The sequence below is a fragment of the Aythya ferina genome, assembly GCF_964211825.1.
Source record: "Aythya ferina genome assembly, chromosome: 7".
Classification (NCBI taxonomy): domain Eukaryota; kingdom Metazoa; phylum Chordata; class Aves; order Anseriformes; family Anatidae; genus Aythya; species Aythya ferina.
The window spans coordinates 33178382-33201626 of NC_140302.1; the positions used below are offsets into that span (position 1 = coordinate 33178382).

General features: G+C 45.0%; 2 protein-coding genes across 8 annotated transcripts in view; both read left to right on the forward strand.

The window, feature by feature from the left end:
* The window catches only part of PLEKHA1 (pleckstrin homology domain containing A1), a 28771-nt gene extending 26258 nt beyond the window's left edge, over positions 1–2513 (forward strand). For 6 of the 7 annotated variants that reach the window (XM_084526837.1, XM_084526832.1, XM_084526835.1 and 3 more), the window contains one exon: positions 39–2513. Coding sequence is in view for 5 of the 7 variants with exons in the window: in XM_084526832.1 (XP_084382958.1) it covers positions 39–368 (330 nt within the window). In the remaining 2 variants the exon portion in view is untranslated. The remainder of the gene's footprint in view (positions 1–38) is intronic. The other variant, XR_014695272.1, reaches the window with a different exon arrangement.
* A 6201-nt stretch (positions 2514–8714) lies between these two features.
* The window catches only part of HTRA1 (HtrA serine peptidase 1), a 30478-nt gene continuing 15947 nt past the window's right edge, over positions 8715–23245 (forward strand). Inside the window, exon 1 of the mRNA XM_084525639.1 lies at positions 8715–9268. Within this exon, the coding sequence (XP_084381765.1) occupies positions 8788–9268 (481 nt within the window). The 5' untranslated portion in view covers positions 8715–8787. The remainder of the gene's footprint in view (positions 9269–23245) is intronic.

The following is a 23245-nucleotide window of genomic DNA, read 5'->3' on the forward strand; positions in this document are numbered from 1 at the left end:
GTCAGGGACTTAATTTGACGCGTGCTCTTCTTTTCCAGGAGCATACCGAGTCTTCTCCCGAACCCACCGATGCTCCCCGTTCTGCCGTCCCAGCCCCAGCCACCTCACATTCCACAGTCGCTCACAACAGCCCTCTGGTCCCAAACCCTCACGCCAAATACCCTGCCTTGGAGAAGCGAGGATTTCACGAATCTTTTACCAAGGCCAAGCCAGGGAGCTACAAGATCCAGGTTGTCGCTCCAAGAGAATCAGCTGCCAAAGTGACTGAACAGGGCCTCTCGGAACCCCAAAGTAAAAATGGCACTCAGGAACAGGATCCTGGCCTTGTGGATCTGGATGATGCAAGCCTTCCAGTTAGCGATGTGTAGTGTTGGAAGCGTTTGGAGAATGATCCATGTGTTCGGTCCTCTAATTTCCTTACTCGGACTTTTAACCAAAGAAAATTACAGGAAATAAGAACAAAAGAAAAAAAAAAAACACTGATAAATACATATGTATGTGTGTGTTTATGTACACACACGTGCATATATATGTTTGTATATTGCCTTTTGGCTAAGGGTCAAAAATTGACCTTATGCATTTTCTCAAAGCCTGATAGTAAATCACCAGGGAGGGGCCAAACTGCACAATTTAAAAGGAAATAAATGACAAAACAACCCCAAAGTACTTCTGCAAGTAAGCAAGGTACCAGCAACCTTTCATTCCTAATCTGGCAAACTAAATTAATCCAATTAATGCTATGTTGTGGAAACCTTATTGCCAACAGATGTGATTATTTAACTTCATTCTGAACTACAGTAAGATTTTATGCATATGCAAGAATTTTCTCTCTGACTTTCAGATACCAGGAAATGCACAAAATGTTTCTTCTGTTCTTTAGGATCAACAGTGTCAACTGAATTGTTATCAGAACAAGAATTCTGGGCTCCCTTGGAATTCTAATTATGGTGCTGTAAAATTTCCACTAAAATAATATTTTGAATAGTCATTCTATTTTTGATGCACTCCTAAAGGTGGGTTATAACTTTTTGCACATTTGGGTTTTAATGGACTGCATGTAGTGGTGTTTTGGAGGGGGGAGGAGAGAAATTGGACTCTTAAATTTGGACACTTTAGACCTTTTTGAACTAAATAGGGTTTATATTGTGTTACATTAGGCTTTGCAGCAATTATTTTTATTAAATGTCTAAATGTATCGTTTGATTACTGTTTTGCAAATGGTTTTCTTATCAGTGCTTTGTGAACAGTTATTTCTGTATTGGATCAGTGGAAGACCTCAGTTTTGTTGTCACTGGTACTGAACTGTTCATAGTCCTGCGGTTGTGGCCTATAACTTTTTGGTGCACTAATAAAATTAAGTGCCTGTGTTTTTTCTCACACTGTTGAAACACTTTCAGATTAGGTATGTACACAAACCCGTTCTTAATGGCTTTGAACGTTGGGTTGGAGTTGTTCTGAATAGTGTAGTCTGAAACAGCTATTTAAAATAGAAAAATGATGCTAGGGGTATACCAGTGGTCTGGTATTGCACCTACTAGCTGTGCAATATGTTTTTTTAAAAAATGAATATTTGTTGTTTGTGTACACTGTGTTAAGGGGCTTCAGTGATGCAAATGGAGAGAACCTTTACATTTCAAGTACTGGATTAGATTGAGTGTGTACTTTTCATCGTTTTTAAAAAATGTTTGTTTTAATCAAAACCCCAGAAATATCTTATGCTGCTGCTTATTGTGATTCAGATTGTCCAGCTTTGTTACTTTTTTTTGTCTGCTGTAACCGAAGATACATATCATCCAAGTCCATCTTCTCTCCAACTTCCAAACTGACTTCCTACTCGAGAGATGCGGATGGCTTTACCATGATAATTTGTTGATCCAAGGATGGAATAATTGGTGTCATGTGAGAGTGAAATGTAATCTAATTTCACAACCTTAAATTATATCAGCACCTTCATTTTTTTTATCCATAAGCTATCTAACCACAGTCTCACGGCAGTGGTGTTTGTATATTACTGGTTTTGTTTGACTCTTTAAATACATGTGAAAACTAGTACGGAATTGGAAGTTTCTGTAAATGTCTAAACTAGTATTGTAGGTTTTAACTTCTATAAAGACAAAACAATAGATCTTTAAAGGCATATTTTTTCACAAGTACATTCTGTGTGGAAGACACTTTGCATTGAAATATTTTTACTGTAGTCTAACATCTGAAATCACTCGCTCTGGTACAGCTTTCACACTGCATGTTCATTTTATTATATTTTGGTATTGGCAATTTTACACATTGGGTGGAGGTAAAGCAGCTCCATTATGGGACTTTTAAAAGGGGTGGGGGGGAGAACTACTGTTGTAGTTCAGTAGCATAGGGAAATATTTGTGGTTGGTAATTGTCAGGGTCTCCTATTTATCAGTACTTTTTTAAATCTATGAAAATTGTTAAATTATTTTAGAAACAGTGCTGTAAATATGTCACATTTAAATTGTCAATAAATCAGTTTGGGTAACTTAAAGTAACAGCTGACTCTGTTTCCTTGCAGTGCATTACATGTTTTACCAGATTAATATATCCCTTTTTGGCATATAACAGGTCAAGTTATCTTTTTCACTTTTCAAATCAAATCTGTTTGTGTAGCCTAAAGAAAAAAAAAATGAACAAACTGAGCTGTTTCACTCTTCTCAGTTTCTTTCGTGGAGTTTTCAGATGGTATCCAAGAGAAAGCTGTTTGTTTCCCTTCTTGATCAATAGTAGGGAAGAGGTGGTGTGTAATCATTTTCAAGTTAACCATTTAGAAACACTCGAGGCCCTGTCTGAGACTGGGGAACAGCAAGAGAAGAAAACGTAACTTGCCTTTTTTTCTGGTTTTATACTGTAGCATAACAAAATTTCTCTCGGAAACGCTTTCCTGAAATAACTGCACCTCCATGACATCTGGAAGCAGCTCACTGTACATTAGATAGGACAGCACCACACTTGAGTGACTGAACTTCAAATCCAGTTTTCTCTTTTAAGTGGATCGGTGTCTCAGTGGTATGTGAACTTCAGTTGATGTTTCAGTAAGGCCTTCGCTCTATCAAGTTAGATACACCATGCTGAATGCAGCAACACAATTTATTCTTAGTAATAAATGTCAGAATAAAATACAACCACTGGCTGCAGCTCACTCATTTTAACTGAGCTGAAATGCCACTTCTAGTTCATCTGTCTTACTGGCTGCTTTTCTGCTGTTTAGCTTTCAGCTTCTTTATCCTCTAATGATTCTCATAAATATCTTAGTTTTTTTTCACAGGCTGAGACCTGATCCGTGGTCACTGAAATGACTTGGATGTGTTTTACTACAGGCTATCTTGCATTTTTCATCTGTTAAAAATTTGCTGTTGTCCCTTTATTGAAGAGGGAATTGAATTATTCTTTATGGCTATAAATTTCTGTAAGCTTCTCGCTGTAATATGGTGGGTTTGATTCAAATGCGTTTAAGGCATATGATGTACATGCTGGTCCTGAATGTAGTTTAATAATTGGCATATGCCTCAACTCCTGTAATAACAGGGTGTCAGCACCACCTAGAGGTCATACTCAAGCTTTTAAAGCGATCTGACTTGGGCTTTTATTTTAAGTGTATTTCTGAATGTTAAAAATCTTTGAAACTCCACTTGTTAAGTCGTGGAAAAAAGGCTTTTAAACCTTTTGTCTCCTGGTATGCTTTGAGTAGAGCAACGGCAGCAAACCAGCTGAAGACAAAATATCCCTCTTCCTGCCCCACTTGTTCACAGCACCAACTGTGCAAGCCTTAATGTTATAGGAACAACGTGAATAGCCTAGGACCTTGTGCAGTAAATAGTGCAGGCGTGAGGTTTCTCGCAATGGTGCTGACTGTGGAAAGCAACTCCAGGCAATGATATGAATCAACAAATAGTCAAAAATAGAAGGAATTAAAGAACTATGCAAGTATGAAAAGCAAATTCCCTAAATTAGCAAAACCCAAACCGCAGCATTAACAAAATACATCGGTCTTAAATAACCCATGCTTCCCTGTGACAAACCAGTTCAGGAGAGGCCTGTTGCTAATAGCTAAATAGTAATCAGCTCTGGTAAGAGTAGCCTTTGGAGAAAAATGCAAACATACTACAAAATGACTACAAAACATGCACTTTGAAACCACTAATTTGTGCTTGTAAGGCATGTACATGTCTAGCCGTGCAAGGCAGTGAACTGGGAGAGGTCGCGATCTGAGCTGGTTGGCTTCAATTACTGATGCATAAAAACTCCAGAATGTCGCTGGGAAACTGGTTAAAACACTGTGGTTGCTCAGAAGGACCTGTGAGGGGTCTCATCCAAGCACAGCATCAATCTGTTAGGCTAGAGAGTGGTGTGTCTGCTGCTGGCAGCAGGCGAGGAAACGTGGCCTGGTGTGTGTGGCGTGGGCAGGCCGGGGCTATCGGGGCTGCAGGTAGAGGGCCGAGGCCTAGCCAGTTTGGAGCTTCTTTCTTACTCCTTACTGAGCTGCTATTTTAATTAGTTTTACTCTTTATGGTTTTTTAGAACTTTGAATTTTTATGATTGTATTCTGAGGGAGTTTGGGTGGTAAAAAACAATGGGTACAAAAGTTAAAAATAGACGCTGCATCACAGAGAATCCTCCCTCATAAAAAGTGACTATTAATGGAATATGTTGATACACAAATGCTAATATTTTAAGCTTTATAGGAAGCCAACCTTATAAGGGATATAGAAGTCAGCACCAAAAAGTTCACTCTGAAGCTGTGGGACAAATATTACTGTTCTTAGCCAGATCAACTATTTTTCATTTGAGGCTGAGGAGAGGGGTGAAAGAAAGGGAACTTGGGGATTTTTTAGATTAAAAGCATAAACAAAATTTAAAAGATCGTCTTGATTGCTCTGTGCTATGAGCAGTATTCAGTTTTTCAGATGTGCTGAACGTTTTAATTTCCATCTGTATCTTGGAGCACAATCTATGCAACCACTGATGCCCTGAGCCAGCGAGCTGCTGGAGCTCTCCTGGGGTGTTCCACCGAAGCGATGAAGGCTGGAAAAGTGAAATGTGAGTCCAACTCCACAACCAAATCATGGCCCACGTGTCCACCTTGGGTTTTTCACTTCAGATTTTCTGTGCAGAATCTGGTGGGAAGGGAAAAAAGGAACTACTACTCCTTTGTAAAGGTAATTAATGGTGTAGCAGTAATTGCCCTTCAAAGCGGCACCTTTGACATTTTAATTTAGGGCTTTGCATTTAAAACATCTATCAACACTGTCATTCTGCATATCTGTATGCAAGGTGAACCCACCTTTTAAGAATTTAAACCACTCTGTCACGCTGCATTCCCAAGGCCACCTTTCTCCTGCTAATTGAGCCATCAGGAAGCTCAACTGGTGTCTGTAGGGTCCTGGCTGGGACCCTTTGTCCTGCTCTAGCCTTAACCCCTGCCACGTGGACTTTCTCATCCTTTAACCTCTTTTTCCTTGTTCCCAGATGCTGACTCCAAAGCCACCTCCTTGCCCCCGTGCAGGAGCAGTGTAGGAACCCTGCTGTGAGAGCTGCTGCCCTGTGTTCCCTCCTTCCTACAGGCTGCCCCCAGGCAGCAGCTCTGCCCTGAGGTGCTTTGCTCTTCCCAAAACCGAGCTTTCAAAGTCAGTAAATGGTGCAGTTCGGTTATCACCCGAGTATCTTTATGGGCGTTGAGGAAAACTCGCTTTCATAATAGGTGAGATAAGGCTTACTGTCACCTGCAGGACTGGCTTTGCTGTGGGACAGGAGCTCCACGAGGGCTGGGCTGGGATGTTGGGGGCAAATTGGGGATCCCTATCAGCAGGATCAAAGCCTGTGCTCCTTTAGAGGATCTCATGGCATTTGATCTCTTGGGTGGAGTCTCCTGCCATTGAGTTCCATTTGAAAAGCAGGAGCTGACACAATTTTACTTGTAAGTCTCCCAGGTGTAAGCACCTCTGAGTACTGATAGGTGTCTCCTGGCTTTGGAAAGCTGTTTCGTGTGAAAATGTTATGATAAGGGGAAGAAACAACTTCTAGGTGTATAGGGCCTTTTGGGTGGTGGGTGCAGATGGGTAATTAAGAAATTTGTCAGTTAGCTAAGATATTAAACCCCTAGAGTTTCTCTCTCTTATTCTGGAAAGGAAGGTGTTTTCAGTCCTGTGTGTATCCATGTGAAACCTATAAAATTCACATACTAAAACCTAGGTTTTTAATACTCGGTACACATCCTTCCCTTGTTTAAAATGAAAATAAAAGCTTGAGAGCTGAAAGTCATCAGTATTGTCCCGCTTATTTGAAAGCAAACTGCTAGTTCGTGCTTTCCACGCAGGACCTTGGATGGATTCTGATTTCTCTGGTGTGGAGTTGAACCCTTCCCTGGCTCCCCATCAACATAGGCACTTCCCATTTCTGTGCTACTAATGTAAGGAAAAATACTGGCTGGTGTATTATGGTCTGTAAAAGAGCTTGAAGCTGATAGTGCTGGCACAACCTGTGGAGAAATGTATGTTATGGGAAAGAAACAAATACAACTGGTGTTTCAAACGTTTGTGCAAGCACACTTCACACTTGCAGTAGTTCTTGAAGTAGTTCAATATTGGGGTTAAGATTTGTAAACTTGCTAAGCTGAAGAGTTAAGCGAACACTTTGTGTTTTCATTGACCAATTTACCCTCACCTGAGGTAAGGAGGCATTCACTTTGTTTGGGTTTTGAACTGGGGCATTGACTTACTAAGTTACAATTATTTGGAGTGTGTTTCTGTCAGCTGGGCACTGGTTGAAGTGCTCTGGGGTCTGTTCCTGCCCAGGGGTATGAGCATCCAGGCAGAGAGGATGGCGGGACAAGGAGCTTTCACGCTGCATAGAGTTTTATCCTACCTGCCAAGGTAAGGCTGCTACGGCTTCAAACAGCTCTTGTAAGTCATCAGAGGCAACATGATGGGAACACAGATGGCCTTTCTGGGTGGGGACAGCCCATAGGAATTCCCTGCTTGGACTTTGCCGAGTGTTTTGCTTGTGCTTATGCAGTCTTCTCTACTAAATTGTATTGCCAATGTGTTTGTGCCGGTAACTGTTCCTCTTCCCTTAAAGTCTTGTTTTTTATTTCAAAACCTGAAGTTTATCGAAAGTAGCTGATAAGCAAGGGATATATAAATAATATCTTGTGATTAATTTACCAAAATATCTAATATATATATATATACACATATATGCATACATTTGAAATATTTGTAAGTATTTTTGAAATTTCTTTAGACTTTTTAAACATGGTAACAATTCTAATAACCCAAGTGAGGAAGTTTTGCTGCAAACTGCTCCAGATGACAATTTTGGTCACTTCTGAAATCAAACAATTCTCCCGAAATCTCTCTTGTTGTGCAACATAGGAGTTACTGGGAAACAGCAACCGCAAGGGGATTTGACTGGGGATGCTGGAGTCGATGTGCTTTTCTACCTTCAGATAACCAAGCATCCCAGTGAGAACATCAGTGCTTTTTGTGGTCAGTTTGTTAAGATTTTGTAAGATTTTTGTTAGATTTTTTAAGATTTTTGTTAAGATTTTGTTGCTCCACTGTTTGCAGGAGAAAAGCCATTGTATTTTTCTGTACTAAAGCCATTGCTGGCACTGAGCATTTACTGGCAGCAGCTCAGTTCAATAGCGTTTCATTTGGCCCAAGGGTTGGTGAAATTCCTTAGGCCCTTGGTTGGCCGGTACCTGATAAAGACACACTTAGATGATTACAAATTGGTGGCCTGTTCAAAAGGTCAGTCAACACCTAATTAACAATGGGGTTGTGCTCACTTTCCAGTGGCTCAGGGCAGACCTCATTGCTCTCTGCAGCTCCCTGAAAGGAAGGTGTGGGGAGCTGGGGTTGGCCTCTTCTCACAGGTAACCAGTGACAGGACCAGAGGGAATGGCCTGAGTTGTTCCAGGGGAGGTTTAGACTGGCAATGAGGAGCCATTTCTCCTCAGGACGAGCAGCCAGGCGTTGGGACGGGTTGCCCAGGGAGGTGGTGGCGGCACCGTCCCTGGGGATGTTCAAGGAGAGGTTGGACGTGGTGCTTGGGGACACGGCTCAGTGGGGACACTGGTGGCAGGGGATGGTTGGAGCAGAGGATCTTGGGGGGCTTTTACAACGTGAGTGGTTCTGGGATTGTCTGTGGGCTGGGCTGCTGCTCTGGGTGTGTGGGGAGAAAAAATAAATAAATAAATAAATAAATGAAAATGAAGAATAAAATTAAAAAGTAAATAATATAAATAGATAAATAAAGTAAATAAAAAATAAAGTAAATAAAAAATAAAGTAAATAAAAAATAAAGTAAATAAAAATAAAGTAAATAAAAAGTTAAATTAAAATAAAAAATAAAATAAAAATAAAAATAAAAATAAAATAAAATAAAAATAAATAAAAATAAAGTAAATAAAAAAATAAATTAAAATTAAAATTAAAAATAAAATAAAAATAAAAAATAAAATAAAAATAAAAATAAATAAAAAATAAAGTAAATAAACAAAGTAAATAGAATAAAGTAAATAAACAGACCAAAGTAAATAGAATAAAGTAAATAAATAACCACCAACAACACTAAAAACCGAAAAAAAAGCCCCGCCGGGGGGTGTTGCGGCTGGGTCCCCCCCCCCGTGCCCGCCCCGCCCCGCCGGCCGCACCGCCCCCGCCCCGCGGCTTAAAGGCGGCCGCCGCCGCTCCGCCGCCGTCCCGCTGCCTCCTTCCTCCCTCCCTCCTTCCTCCTCCTCCTTCTCCTCCTCCTCTCTCCGCCGCGATGCCGCTGTGGGCCTGGAGCCTGGTGCTGGCGGCGCTGCTCCCCGCCGCCTCCTCGGCCCCTCCGCCGCCCCCCGCCGCCTGCCCGGAGCGCTGCGATCGCTCCCGCTGCCCCCCGCTGCCCGCATCCTGCCCCGGCGGCGCCGTGCCCGATGCCTGCGGCTGCTGCCGGGTGTGCGGGGCTGAGGAGGGCGAGCCCTGCGGTGTTCCCGCAGGAGGAGCAGCCCCCGTTGGCGGAGGCAGCCCCCCGTGCGGTGAGGGGCTGCGCTGCGTGGTGGCTGCCGGAGCCGGCGTCCCCGCTTCGGGCACCGTCCGCAAGCGGGCGGCCGCCGGGCGCTGCGTGTGCTCCAGCAGCGAGCCCGTCTGCGGCAGCGATGGGCTCACCTACGGCAGCCCCTGCCAGCTGCGGGCCGCCAGCCGCCGGGCCGAGGCTCTCCGCCAGCCGCCCGTCATCGCCATCCAGCGCGGAGCCTGCGGGCAGGGTAAGGGGAGAAGGGGGAGAAGGGGGAAAAGTGGGGAGCGGCGGCCGGGGGGGGTCGCGGGTGATGTTGCTGAGGTCGGGACTGGGAGCCCAAGGTGCTGCCCGCACCCAGGATGGGGCTCGCAGCGGGTGGCAGCGGCTTGTTCTTCCCCTTGGCACACTACTGGAGCTCGGGTCTAGTGAGAAACTAGAGCGAGAATATGTATTTGTACTCTTCCAAGCACTGCGGGGAGAGGATGGTGTGTCCAGCTTTAAACCACTCCTTCTCTACCCAGCCATCCTCCAAAAATAAAGGGATGCTCGAGGATGCTGGGCTGCAGCCAGGGGAGTTGCTTGCAGGACTTGCAAAGTTGGCGTGGCAAGGATCCCGGTCTGTGCACCTTCAGCACGCTTTGGCAATACTCGCTGCTATCCGGGCACTTCATCACGAAGTAACGCCACAGGGAAAAAAACTGTGAGCATGGAAGCTGTTAAAATCAGTTCACGATGTGTCTGTGGCAGCAGAGCAGAACCGGCTGCCTATCTTAGCAGATGCGCTCTGCTTATTAATAATGAGTTTGCTAGAGAGGAGGAAACTAGTGACTTAGCAGCACAGGAGGCTGGCTTCCAGTGCTTTTGGAGGACAGGAGTGGTCATCAAGAAGTAACAGCATAAGCTGTTATAGTAATAGTAAGAAGCAGGGTGTTTTTCCTTCGGCTTTATGGTTATTATTTAGTTGTTGTAGTGGAGCTGGAAGCAGCCGAACATGCTGTGCACCAGGATGGGAACTGGTGCAAACTGCTGGTGCACCAGGCAAAGGCGCGTGGCCGCGTTATGCAGCTGCCTCTGCGCGCAGGACTGCCGAGCTTGGGCAGCAGGGCCAAGTTTTTGGCCTCGTTTCTAGGAGCAATTCATGCAGGATGTGACACAGCAAGGCAGAAATGTGCAGGTCGATAAGCATGGGATGGTCCTTACAAGGTGTCTTCTTGCAAGCCCTTGTACAGATTGGTTTACGTCTTTTAAGCTAAAAACCATTTGTTTCAAGCCACTCAACACGTTGAGAGGGTAACATGTAAAAATAGAGTGTAGTAAGGCTGTATTTCTGAAACAGTAGTCGTGTTTTGGTAAGTGCTTTTTCCCTGAGGACTGATCCTCTGGATGCAGGCTGCACCATTTCTGCACTTCTTTCTTTACAAACAGCGGTAACCTTTTCTCCGTGTTTAGCCCTCACCTCTCCAGCAGAAGAATATCCCATCGTACAGCAGCTTTGTGCTGTGCTTGGGCAGAACGCCGATCCTGCCTCAGCGATCAAACTCTTGTATCAGTACAGTCCCTTTTTGTACCCCTGTTTTCCCCCCGGTTTAAAAGCTGCCTTGTGTTCTGTGGAACATTGCTGGCATTTAGTGACGGAGACAATCAAAGCTTTCACACTGCGGTTTCCTGATCTGCAGCATAATATAATGCCTTGTGATTTATTTTTTCTTTCCAGTTCTCAATTCATGATGCCAATATTGTTGCCTTGCAGCCTTTTCCGCTGAATGCTCGCAGCGTTTGAGCTGGAGAGCAATGTGCATCCGCTATAAGCCATGCAGAGAACTTGTTGGGCAAATCGGCCCGGTGCAGAGCTCTGCTTGGCAGAGGAGCTCTTGCAGGACCACCAGGGTGCCTTCAGCCTTTCGTTTTGTCCCCATGCACCTCTGGTTGGAGCTGCACTTCTTTCTGTATCAGCAGGGACAAAAGGAAGGTGCTAGAGAGCAAACCAGTAGCGCGTGGTTATCCCTAGTACACAGTGAACAGTGCTGCACACAGAGCTTTTTTTCATATGCAAAGGACCTAAAATAAAGAGAAATGGAGAGTTGGCGGAAAACCTCCAAAATAAAGAGAAATGGAGAGCAGGCTGTAAAGCTGCATTCCCTGGAGGCAGATTGAACGTGGTGTTTTGAAATGCCGTTGCCTAATATGTGGCTCCTTACAGTTGTTAATTTTTTATTTTATTTTGAGTTCGTTTTCAAGAGTGTTTTTTCTACCTGCAGGTGGATTATCCTTGATAAAATGTTTTTATATGTTCACAGTAACGTATCTTCATAAATAATCTAGTGAATACAGTGCAGTGGCCCAAGGGAAGCAAGAAAATGGGGAGGTAGAGAAAGCAAGCTTCCCATCACTATAGTAGTTGGTCAAGCACAAAATTGTGTGTTATGTGAAATAAAACTTCTGTCTTTTTCAATTCCCACCTGTGACAGTCCCCGCTCTTTGCCCTTAGTGGTTCTCAGTGCCTGTGCCCTGGGTGTGCTGTGGAGAGGGCGAGGAGGGGCCGGGGCGGGGTTGCTCTGGGTCTGTGTGCATAAGGGAGATGCTTTCTTTTGCAAGATAGGGATTTTGTGCCTTAAAAAGCTTGAAGAAAATTTCACTGGCCTCGGAGTTAAGCTGTGGCAAGGGGGTGGTGGTGGCACTGAGGTGCTGAGTGGGTGGGTTCTGGGTGCAGGGTGAGAAGCAGAAGGGGTGAAATGAACCGTGGCTGGAGAAACCCCATAAACTGCTGAGGGCCAGGCTGCAGCGTCCAGCCGGGGCTAACGCAGGCCTGGCCTCTGTGTGGTGAATGCTCAGGATGGGAGCAGGGCCCAAACGCTCCTGGGCAGGCAGCGGGCAGCGTTACGTGCTGCTGGGGCTGTGTGGCGGCTGCTGACCCTTTCATTAGGGCCTGTGTCCATGTCCGGGGAGGCGTGTGTGCCTCTGTCCATCCTCCTGCCACATAGCTGGGGCAGTGTAACCGGTGGTACCCGTCCCGCTGGCGTGTGCTCTGTCCCCATCCCAGCCCTGTGCTGTCTGCCCGGTGGCGGTGGGCAGCCTCTGCAGCGGCTGCAGTCCCAGGCAGACATTCCCGAAGCCTCTTGCCTCTGGCGGAGGACGTGGCCCTGCTGCTCGTACCGAAAACGCTGCCAAACGAGCCCCAGCAGCCCTGGCAGGCTGCGTGTGCTTTGTGCAGCAGGCCGGGCAGGCCTGCTGAGCTGCGGCTGGGACAAAATGTAGCCTGAATTTTAACAAAAAGACACCTTCGCTTCCCGTCAAGGGCGAGCGGCACTGGCAGAGAGCGCTCAGGCTTGTCAAAGCACACACAGGTAAAAAGGGCCTGCGCAGGACCCTTTGAAAATAAAATGTCACCAAAAGAAGGTGAACATCCTCTGAGCAGAAGCCACAGCCACGTAAATAAATGTTGTCCCACTCCCAGGAATGAGGTCAGCGAAGGAGACCTCAGTGTTTTGCGTGCTGATGTTCATCGTGTCGGAGGATGTTTTCTTTTTCTTTTGCAAATATGTTTGTGGTGCTCTTGAGTCCCTGCTGACCGAGGGGAGTAGGCTGAGGACCTTCAGCACACCCTTCAGCTGGTTTCCCTTCCCCTCCTCGCCTCTCCCAGCGCCTGAGGGCAGCGTGCTGTTCTTTCCATGCCGGGCTCTGGGGAGCTGCCCCATAAAACATGAGTGGGCCCAGATCGTCTTCTGACCTTTAATCAGAGTAAGAGGAAGAAAGTTCCTCATGGATGCTCTTGGTTCCTAACTTTCCTCTGACCCTTTCTGAGGTGGATTTTTAGGCCTTCATATTTTTATTAGACTTGTGTGGTACCTCAGCAGCCCTCGGGATGCTGGTGCCTATCACAGGGCGGTCACACTGCTCTGTCGCAGAAGTGCTCCTTGCACTGGGGGAAGCAGGAGGTGAGTTTGGGGGTAACCCTCAGTTCCAGGAAGGCGGATATGAGTTTTGCTATTTCTTGTCATATGTTATCATTGTGTAGCTCCAGAGATGATGGGAAGAGAAAAAAATAATCCATCGCTCAAACTCAATTTCTTGCGAAGTAGCTGACTGCTCTGAAATGCACCCGGCTGAATTGCGTCCAAGTGACTCTATAATTATCTGGCAGAAGAAAATGACCTCAGCGGTCAATAAACCATTTGTCATTAATTTGCAGCCCTTTGAAAAAATATATATATAAAGAATGAGATTGATGCAGCAAACAATGGGAAAGAGCAGCAGATGGAACTGGCTAACTTTGCCGGCCTGCAGTACTCAGAGCTAAGTGGTCTGGCAGTGGTACGCCTTGCAGGAGTGAATAATCAGGGCAGGAAGAGAAACTCGGTTGAGAAATCTGGGAAGGTCAGGAAATTAGCCAGGGATTTATCAAGAGGAAAGTTGATCTTGTTTTTGTGAACCAGGCTTTCAGCTGTTTCCCTAAAGATCATAACAGCCACGTCACGGTCAGCGTGCTGAAGAAATGTTTGGAGCTTTGCAGGTTGCTCGGCACGTGTGGAGCCTGGAAAAGTGACCCGGGAGGATGGAGTGGAAAGGAACAGGATGCACAAAGGCACTCCAGCACCACGGACTTCTTCAACCTCCTTCATCTCCCTCAAGTTACTGTGTCTGGGTGGTCTGAAGTTGTCTTCTGCCTCCCCTGTCCCTTGTGGCAGGGGGAGAACAGGAGAGAGGGAAGGAAAAGGAGCCAAGTGCAGTGGAAATAAATAGCAACATATTTCCAGAAAAGAACCAATTCCCCAGCGCGGGCTTAAAAACTTTTCCAAAGCCAAGTATTCGGCTCTGAGAGGAGGGGACTGTAAGAAGTGGTTTGTCTGAAGAGGCTCACCTTTTTCCTTGCTCCACGTCTAGATTTCCTTCCCGGGGATCTGGGAGTCATTCGCTAGTCTTTAGACTTCAAACAGTGAAGTTAGTAAACACAGATTTGGAACAAGGAAAGGTTCAGTGCTTTCATCTTCTGGGCTTTGAAATTTGAAGGTACCTGTGGATGGAGCAGGAGCACTCAAAGCCATGAGTAAGCAGGAGGAATCGTATTAAACAGAGCCTGGATGGGATGGAGGCAGCGTATCCTGAGCGGTTGAAGGAAAGAAGCTGCTGTCCAAGAAATAGGAGAAGCTGGAAAATATTTTTCAAATGTGAGTTTATGTGTGCTTGGAGTGAAAGAAAGCGACGTTACAAATAGAAACTGGGGTACTGCAGAACTTAGCTTTTGTGGTAAATAAAGTAATTCCCTGCGCCCATAAATTGCTGGGGCCTCCAGGATGCCTGGCTGGACTCGGCAGCGTCGTGTGTCCCACATTACTCATAACTGGGCCCAAGTCTCCATATAATACTATTTTGGAGACTGTGTTCTGGATGTAGGGGAAAAAAGAAAAACTTGGTTTTGTCTTCTGGATAGAGGCCACTGTGATTCCCAGGTTGGCTCGCCCGCCTCAAAGAGAAGAACGTTTCTAAAAGGCAAGTCTCGGCTTCCCTGCACTAATAACTATAAAATAATGCATTCATTTACGCTGACTGAAGACGTTCCCCTCATGTCTGGAACAGGAGACTTATAATAATATCTTAAACTTCCAAAAAAGGACAAAGGTTGCTGATGGTATTACTTTAAAGTTTGGTGACTTGGGAAGCCCTTGGCTTGCCGTCATTTTATCCTGTCAAATTCTATCAGAGTTTCTTGTTCTGTCTCCCTGATCTTCTGAAGTTTCACTGATCTTGTGAAGTTTCAGGAGCTTTTTTTTTTTTTTTTTTTTTTTTTTTTCCAAGGTGAGTGTCTCCTGCAGCCAGTTTTGCAGAAATAGGGATGATACGGAGTGAGAGTGGTAAGAATTAAAAATCACTCTGTGTTTCTCGTAGCAGTTGGATTTACATGTTTTTACTGAAAAATAACCAACGGATGAATTAGTGCATCGTGTATCTACTGATTATGCCTAGAAGTTATCTGATGGTCTAAAATTTGAAAGGGTTTATATAGCAGAGCATTAAGGGATCTCACAACAATTTGGAGAGGCCGATGTCACTATCCCCACTTACAGATAGCAAATCTGGGGCAGAGGAAGATAAAGGGCTTTGCTCAGGGTCACCCCCTAAGCCAGCAGCAGAGCTGAGCGCAAACCAAGCTTTCGAGTCCCTGCTCATTTTACTGCCCCTGGCCAGCATAGCTGCTCCATTTTCCATTACTTTTCTTTTCCATTACCTTATTTCTTAAACTTGCAGACTGCAGTTTTGGCAAAGTTTTGCAAACAGCATTGATGATCTGTCAATCTGCTTTTGCAGAAAGTAATTTTGGAGAAGGCAAGACGTGGGTGGAGCGAGCACCGTCAGCGACAAGAAACCCAAGCAGCTCCCCTCCACCATCCCTCCCCGAAAGTAAACACAAGCCCACAGGACTGCCACACTTCAACATTTGTGCTGGTGAAGGGATGATTCGTTCCCTTTTCCAGGACAACGTGCACACAGCTTGGCATGCCTGAATATTGGGTGTCAGAGGTCTGTATGTAGACCTCCATCTGAAGGCAGTCAAATGGGCAAGCAGGAGTCGCTTATCAATAACCCGAGAAATCTTCAGTGCCACCTCCTTTCTGTAAATATCTGCATAGGGTGGCAGGAGCACAACCTGCATCAATCCAGTTTCATTTCCCAGACACTCCCTGTTTGCTGATGCTGCATTAAAACAAACGTGGATGCTCCTAGAATGACTCCATAGACACGCGTAGAGAATAATGACAGAGGCGGTGGGACTTGTTCCCTGCGTAGATATTTTGTGGCCTTTGAGTTATGCTGAATTTATGTGTTGTACAATTATGAAGCCCCAGGCTATGGGCCATGTACATTTTATTACAGTTTTGAGGTTTCTTCTATAGATTTGATCCTTCTCTGTTGTCACCACAGGAGGAGTGCGAGTCCAAGTGGTGAAACCAAGGCCTCCTGGCTGCAGAGCTTGCATCTAAAGAGTTTTTTTTAAGGCTTCTCATTAGAGAAAAACTGCTTAAAATAAACAAACTAAAACCAACCAAAACAATAACTTTTTATGCTGTGGTGCCTTCATACCAGGGTTCCTAGAAGCTAAAACTAAATCTCTCTTAAAATTCTGTTTTCTGGACACTCATCGCGAAAATTTCTCACATACTTAAAATGAGACTTTAATGTTTTTTATAATGTTAAGAGGATTTTTTTGACATCAGACAGCTGCTGGTTACAAGTGGGGTGTCGGGATTACCACATCGTTGTTACCTCATTGACTTTTCAGTGGACTTCTTGCCCCTTCTCCGCCTGCGATGCCTGCAGCTGGGAAGTGGAGCCGGGTGATGACCCGAGCTGGGAGGGACATAAACTGAGAGCTGGGCTGGAAAAAGGAGTGGAGAAATTATTCCTGACTCATCTGCTGTATTTTCAGCATTCGGCAGAGGAGAGAATACCACGTCTGCGTTAACCTGTCGCCTGAAATACTCTTCTCATCTGTCTGCAGGAAATAAGGCAGACTCTTTTCCATAACTACCTGACTTACATTTCTTAGTGCTTCCAGCTCGGCCAGCACTACCATTAACAATGTTTTCAAGCCCAGCACTCTGCCCGTGCCCTGAATTGCTCTTCTTTTTCCTATTTTCCTTTTCTTAGTCGTCGTCTTCTTCCTCTCCAGTGCCCTCCCTGAGCTTGTTGTGCGAGGCAGGTCTGGGTGCGCGGTGCTTGCCGTCCCCAGCAGCGCACCGTGCCCACCCAATGCCTCGCTGTCACCGTCCTGCTGCTAATTTGTCATCACCGATGAGCCCGGGCTCCACGTTGTATTAATATGGCCATGTTACTGCCCGGCGAGCTCAGGGAACGGTGTGTTCCCTGCGGGCTGTTTGCGCAGGAGCTGGGCTTGCTCCCACCTCGCCGCCGGTGTTTACAGAAGAAATCGCAGTTTCCTGTTGTGTTGGATGGAGCTGGATCCTCTCTGGATGCCTTCCCCCTGCTTTTTATCCTCACCGGCTCGGGAGCCTATTGCTTTTGCTCTCGTATTTCTGCTGTTGTAACTGTGAGAGAGGTTTTTTGTTTTCTTTTTTTTTTTTCAGGGACTGGGCAGCGTGCTTGGTTTGTAGAAGAATTTCTGGCATTTGGGGGAGGTTTTATATACATATTTCCTCCCTGTGTGAGGCTCTGCAAGTGTTGCTGCAGTCTGTGACTACTCCCATAGGATAACATAGGGTTATGCCCACTTTAAAGATAAACCTAAGACACAGAGGATTTAAATTACTGTTTTGCAAGTTGCATAGAGACTGAGGAAAGCAGCTTAGATGCACGCAGCCTGGCTATTGCTCCTCCTGCAGAACTTTCCAACTATTTGATATCTATCTAGCAATTCAGTAGCTGATTTGCAATGCAGATTTCTCCCTGATTTTTATAATATATATATAATATTATTCTGCTTTTTAGCCAAGGGGTAGGAAAAGTTCCTGTCTGGCTAAAACTTTTAAGTTTTATATCTGAAGTTATATATGGATTTCCTACAAGAAAGCTGTGGGCGTGTTACCTTAGGTCACTGACATTTTACCATTTTCAGTGGAAAGACAAACTTTAAGCACACTGGAAATGGATGCTGATGAGGTCTGGCTCTCACTAAGAAGGAAGCCTGGAGCAGTGCTCTCTGCAGACCCTCTGCTGCTGGTTGCTGGTGGGGTTCACTTGTTCTTTCACACTCTCTTGCCTGAAAATCATCAAAATCAATTCTTTTTCTTGAGGATATCAATTAAAATGTGTGACTCACCTGCAGTTTTGCACTCAAAAGTGCTGTTTTTTATGAACAACTGCACTCTGGTCTGGAAACTGTTGCATGCTCTTGTTGTTGAGAGCTGTTTTCTTCTGTGAACATTGTATAGATGCCTTGTTTTAACTGGAACCTTTTTTACACAGACCTTTAAAATCAGCACTCAGAAATAATGGCTTCAGGCTTTTATATTAGCAGGGAGAATACAAAGTTTGAAGCCTGATACTTGCAAGATTTTTGATGCGTGTGACACAATCCTCGTGAAAGGCTGCCAAGAATGAATCGATCATCTAAATATTGTGGAGATGAAAATTGCTTTTTGGCACGAATGCAAACTTGCAAAGGTGAAACAGAGTCAATTTCATTTACAATCCTCGTTTCGATCTTGCAGTGGTTCTCGCTGCAGGAAATATGTTAAATGACTACCAGGTTTGTTCGGTTTACTATTTGGTAGAGTAAGACACTTGGAATTGCTCCGTTATTTAGTGCTATGTAAATATTTTTGTTGTTAGGGATGTCACAGGAATACAGACCATCTTCTCAGAAATCAGTGACATTTCTTTACTTTCTCCTTTGATTATACAGGAAAAATACTGATGTAATGGTGGTTTCATTAGCACGGTACTGCGGTTTAGACCTCTCGAAATTCCCTCCGCTGATCTCAGAACAGTTCCTGAGCAAATCGTCTGCAACATGTAGAATGTTGTCTTCTTTTCTTAGTGTTTTTCTTGCATAATATCCTTTTTTGGTGCCTTACACAATATATCCTCGAGTAGGAAGTGGAATATTTAGGCTTGCAGTTTTATGCTTAAAAAAAAAAAAAAAAAAAGAATAAAAGAGGCAGCAGATTCCCATACATCACTTTTTCCTTGTGTCTCTCCAGCGGAGCTTGCTGATAGCACCGTTTTCAGCGTGAGCTAAGCACTTTTGCTCCAGTTTTTGTTTCCACAGCAGCGTCAGAGGTTTGCCGTTTTCCTATATGACATGAATGGGGGTTTGTACAAACAGCCGCGGTCGGAGTTTCGTCTGGGAGGGTGGAAGTCCTCCAAGGAAAACTTTACGGTCTTGTGGTTTGTGTTAGTAGTCGCCGATTCTGCCAGCCCAGCGGTTCTGTGAGCGCCTCAGCCCTGCTGGCTTTGTGCTGCAGGGAAACCCAAGCTTTTCTTTCAGACCCCAGCGTGCGTCCGTACCTGGGACGTGTGGACACAGTGCTAAGCAAGCAGCCAGCGCAGGAAGAAGCAGTCATCTATTTTCAGCCACCTGGAGCTGCTTAATACATTCAGCTAGCCCATAAATTGCAGCAGGCTGCAGTGGCTCTGCTTGTCGTACCCTGTGTGACAGGGACAGAAATCAGTCCTGATCATCACGGAGCCTACGGGAGAGGAGAGCTTGACCGTGGATCCCATCTGGGTCACATTTTCTTCTGGGCTGATGTTAGCAGGCTGTGGGATCCCAGCCCTTGGGCTGGTACCCTTAGGTCTGAGGAGTGGGGTGAGGGAGAAGCAGCCCCCCTGGTTCAGGTGCAGCCCAAAGGGGATGTTAATTTGGTTCCCCTGGAAGGAGGGGGTGTTGCACTTGTCCAAAATGAAGTGCCTTTAGGGATGAACCTGGAGACGGCGCTCCCTGCAATTTGCACGTGAGCATCCTCTGTTACAGGTTTTAAAATACGTGTATCAGTGATGTGCCTACGACTTGATATGAAGAGCTGTTCTCACGAGGTGCGGACCTGCCTGTGTGAGCGGATGCAGTTCTCACAACTGAAGGGGAGAGGTTACTTCCAGGAGATTGCTATCTCCAAAGCATCCTTTCAGTTTAGCTCAAAATATTACCAGAAGCAGCATGTGGGAGATGTAAACATTAAAGCATCAATGCCACTGTGAGTCATGACCTAATCAAAACCTAGATCTTCCTATGCCTTTTTGGCTCCTCTTTCAGAAACCAAATTATTTTGGTTGTTTACAGCGTCTTGTGCTTTTTTCCATGACTTGGTGTTCAGCCTTTCCTTTCAGCAGTTTGTTTACTGATATTAGCACCCTTAATGGCAGTTGGCAGAGATTTTCCCTTTCATTCGAGGGCTGACAGCCAGCACACCTTTGAAGTCCTTGAAAATTTCATTGCCTTGGGAATTTTTCATGCTGTAACCTATTTATGTTTTTAAGTCAGTTTTTGGTCATTAACTGAATTCACAAGAATCATCTTATTAATGCCATTAATGAAAGTTTCTTAACCATGCTCATGGGCATTTAGGGCATTGTGCAATAGTTCAATAAAAACATTACAAAACGCAAATAATCACAGCATATAAATAGACAGAGACCAGTCTGCAGAGATCTGAACATCAAAGCCTGAGGGTATGTAGGAACTGGAGCTTCATTCAAGCCCACCTCAGTGTTGCAAAACAAACAAACAAACAAACCCACAAACTAATAAAATGAATCTACTAGGAACAAAACTCCAGAAGGGTGTGGTTTAAAAAAAATATATGAAAAAAGCCAGAAAACTGTGGAGAAATATTCACATGGATTCAACATCGGTTATACCAAAGAAGCAGTTTTTAACCAAGAAATCTGCAATTGAAATACGGAATTAAAGAGCTGTCCACCTGCTTGTCAGGTTCCCTGTAAGTCAGGATGGGCACGGTGGTTGTGTGTATTGGAATACACAGACAGTGGGGTTAAATAGTGAAAGCCATGTCATGAAAACCTCGGTAGCCTGACCCTACTGGTGATTCAAATCTGAGATAACATTGGTGGCGGTGGCTCAGAGGAAAGATAAACACACCTCTCAGCTCCCACGTGCATTGCTCAATAATCCCAAAGAGCAATTAGCTATGGTGAGCTTAATGTGTGTACCTAACAGTCGAAGAGGATGCGATGCGTACACGTGTCTCATTATTGTCTGTTTTCCTGTTCCCCCCCTGCTACTTTTCCCCATTATAGAAGAAATTTTCAACATATTAATTCTTTTACTGTTGCCTTTAAATTTTGTTTCAGTACGATGCTAAAGACCAGTTGCAGTTTTTTTTTTTTCTTTTTTTTTTTTTCTGCTAGTGTTCATCAATGAATTCATGTGAACAGCACTTTGACTTTTGTTTATTTGCTTCGAAAAGGTATGTTTTCCATTTAAGTGGGCAGTCGTTCAAGAGCTGTTGCAAAACTGTGTTACACAATGCAGGAATTCCTGATACATAAGCAAAGGACAGGCGTGGTAAGCTTTTTAGGTCAGTATGCCATGAATCAGTATTTATTATCTAACTTTTTCACAGTGTGAAATTTTGACCTTTTAGCTGTGCAGCTTAGTTGGGACTGCACAGGCTGGTTTATATGCAGAAAAGCCTCGCTTCTGAAATCCTGGCATTCATAGCTGCAGACTCAAAGTGCAGGCAGCTCTCTGAGATGAAGTATTAGTAGTCTCACCATGTACAGCTTAGGCATCCTTTCTCTTCTTGAATAGCCAAATGCAAAAAAAAAAAAAAAAAGAAAGACTGAAGACATAAAAAACCTGTGTTTCCAGTGTGGTTTCCCTCATCCGGGGCAGCTCTCTTTTTTCAAGGGCAGGATGTGACCTTTAAATGTCTGCAGCACTGTAACTTAGACAAAATCATTTTAGAAGCAGTGATCAAAAAGCGTATTGATGGATATGCTCATGCCCTGTGGCGTTTTATCCCAATGTCACGTTAATCTGATCTGATAATCTGTCCAAGCTCCTGTTCCATGTGAGTGAATACTTCCAAATGCATTCTCAGTGTGGTTCTTCTTCCTACTAGTTTTCCAAAACACGCCTGTTGTAGTTGCCAGATTTAGGTATAGTGATGATGTGGTTCGTGTAATGCTGGGTATTTCTAATAAAGAAAACATAAATCCTTTGGTTGAGGAGTCTGTTAATCAAAACACCGTTATGCCTTTCTGATATTCAAGTCCAAGGATAGTAGCTTAAGCACAAGTCAGACAAAGCAGAGAACTTTTGAGGAAAGCAGTAGGTGAGAGCACTACTTTCCTGATCAATGTTCCCGTGTCATAAAGCAGATTAAAGTGTCCAAATGTTGATCTGAAACTGCACAGTGGATTATGTGGTTACTGCTGTTCGTGACTGATGGCATTTCAAAGCACTTGAGGTGCTTCTCAGGGTACAAATGGGAAGAAAATGGATTTGTGAGCGGTCAGGTGGTGGCTGGGCTGAGCATCCCCCCAGCTCCAAAGGGGAGGACATACCAGCTGGTGTTACTAAACCATCTGAAACCCAGTTTTCACCCCTGAATCACGCCGGTATCTGCTAAGAGCAGCAGTGATTTGTTCCAAACCATTCCTCTAAAACTCTTGTAGTGTGTTTTTGTCTTTATCCCATACGTAAACAATTTTGGATTTTTCCAGTCTGGTTTTAACAGATAATGCGGGTCATCCAGCTATGGAAAGCGGGATGATTTCAGAGGAGTCCCACGTGCCCTACAGCTCTGCAAATAAATCCTCCTGTTACACTGTCCCAGGCACCTGCAGCATCCACAAGCTGCTTACAGTTTTAATCTGTGGATTGAAAACCCAAAGGGCAGGGATGGATGGAGCAGCACAGCACGTAGTTCTCATCTGGAAGTCAATCACCGATTTTGTGTGTGCCTTTGTAATGCAAGATGTGTCAGATAAAATGGGAGTACTGGTGAAAAGAAGGGGTTCTTGCCTCTAGGGAAATACGAAGTAACTCAGATTGCTTAGTTGCTCCCCATTAAAAAGGTTTTACCCCTGACCTGTGAGAATGGGAAGCCGTGTCACGATTGCGTGTTTTTTTCCAGAGATTTTTAGACATCCGATGGTGCAGACAGGCTTTCTGTCAGCCACAATAGGAGTTTGGGATCCAGTTGCTTTTGGAAATCCCAGTGACCCCTCTTGAATACTCAGTGGCCACACGCTTTTGTGTTACGATACTGCCCAGGAATGCGCAGCTTTGTGGTCCCATTGTTTCCATGCCCGTATCTATTTTTACAGCTCCGGGGGCACTTCCATAACTCCAAAGTCCATGGGTCCTGCTGCCCCGTGCAGCCCATGGCCCCATGGCCGGCGGGCGGCCCTGTGGTGCTCCATAGGGGCCCGGTGGAGGCCTGGCGTCTGAGGCGGGTTGAAGTAGCATCGGGAGAGGCCTCACAGCCCTCAGACCCGTGCTCAGCTTTCCCATCTCGAGGCTCAGTAGGGGTTAGGGCCTCGTTGTCCACATGCTGATCCGGGGGCAGCCCGAACGCAGCCGGTGCTGCAGCCCCGCTGCTGCCTCCATGGCAGATTTGTGGCCCAGTCATGTGTGAGTGAAACGAGAGGTGTGCACGGGCCCTTCTGCTGGCATAACAAGGCTTTCTGCCCCTTCTGTGTGAAAAAACATTGGGGATCCTGCAGGGTGAGGGGTTGGTGGCATACCTATGTGGGAAAAACACCCACACCGGGTTTTTAATTCAGGTGTTTTGCAATGGTC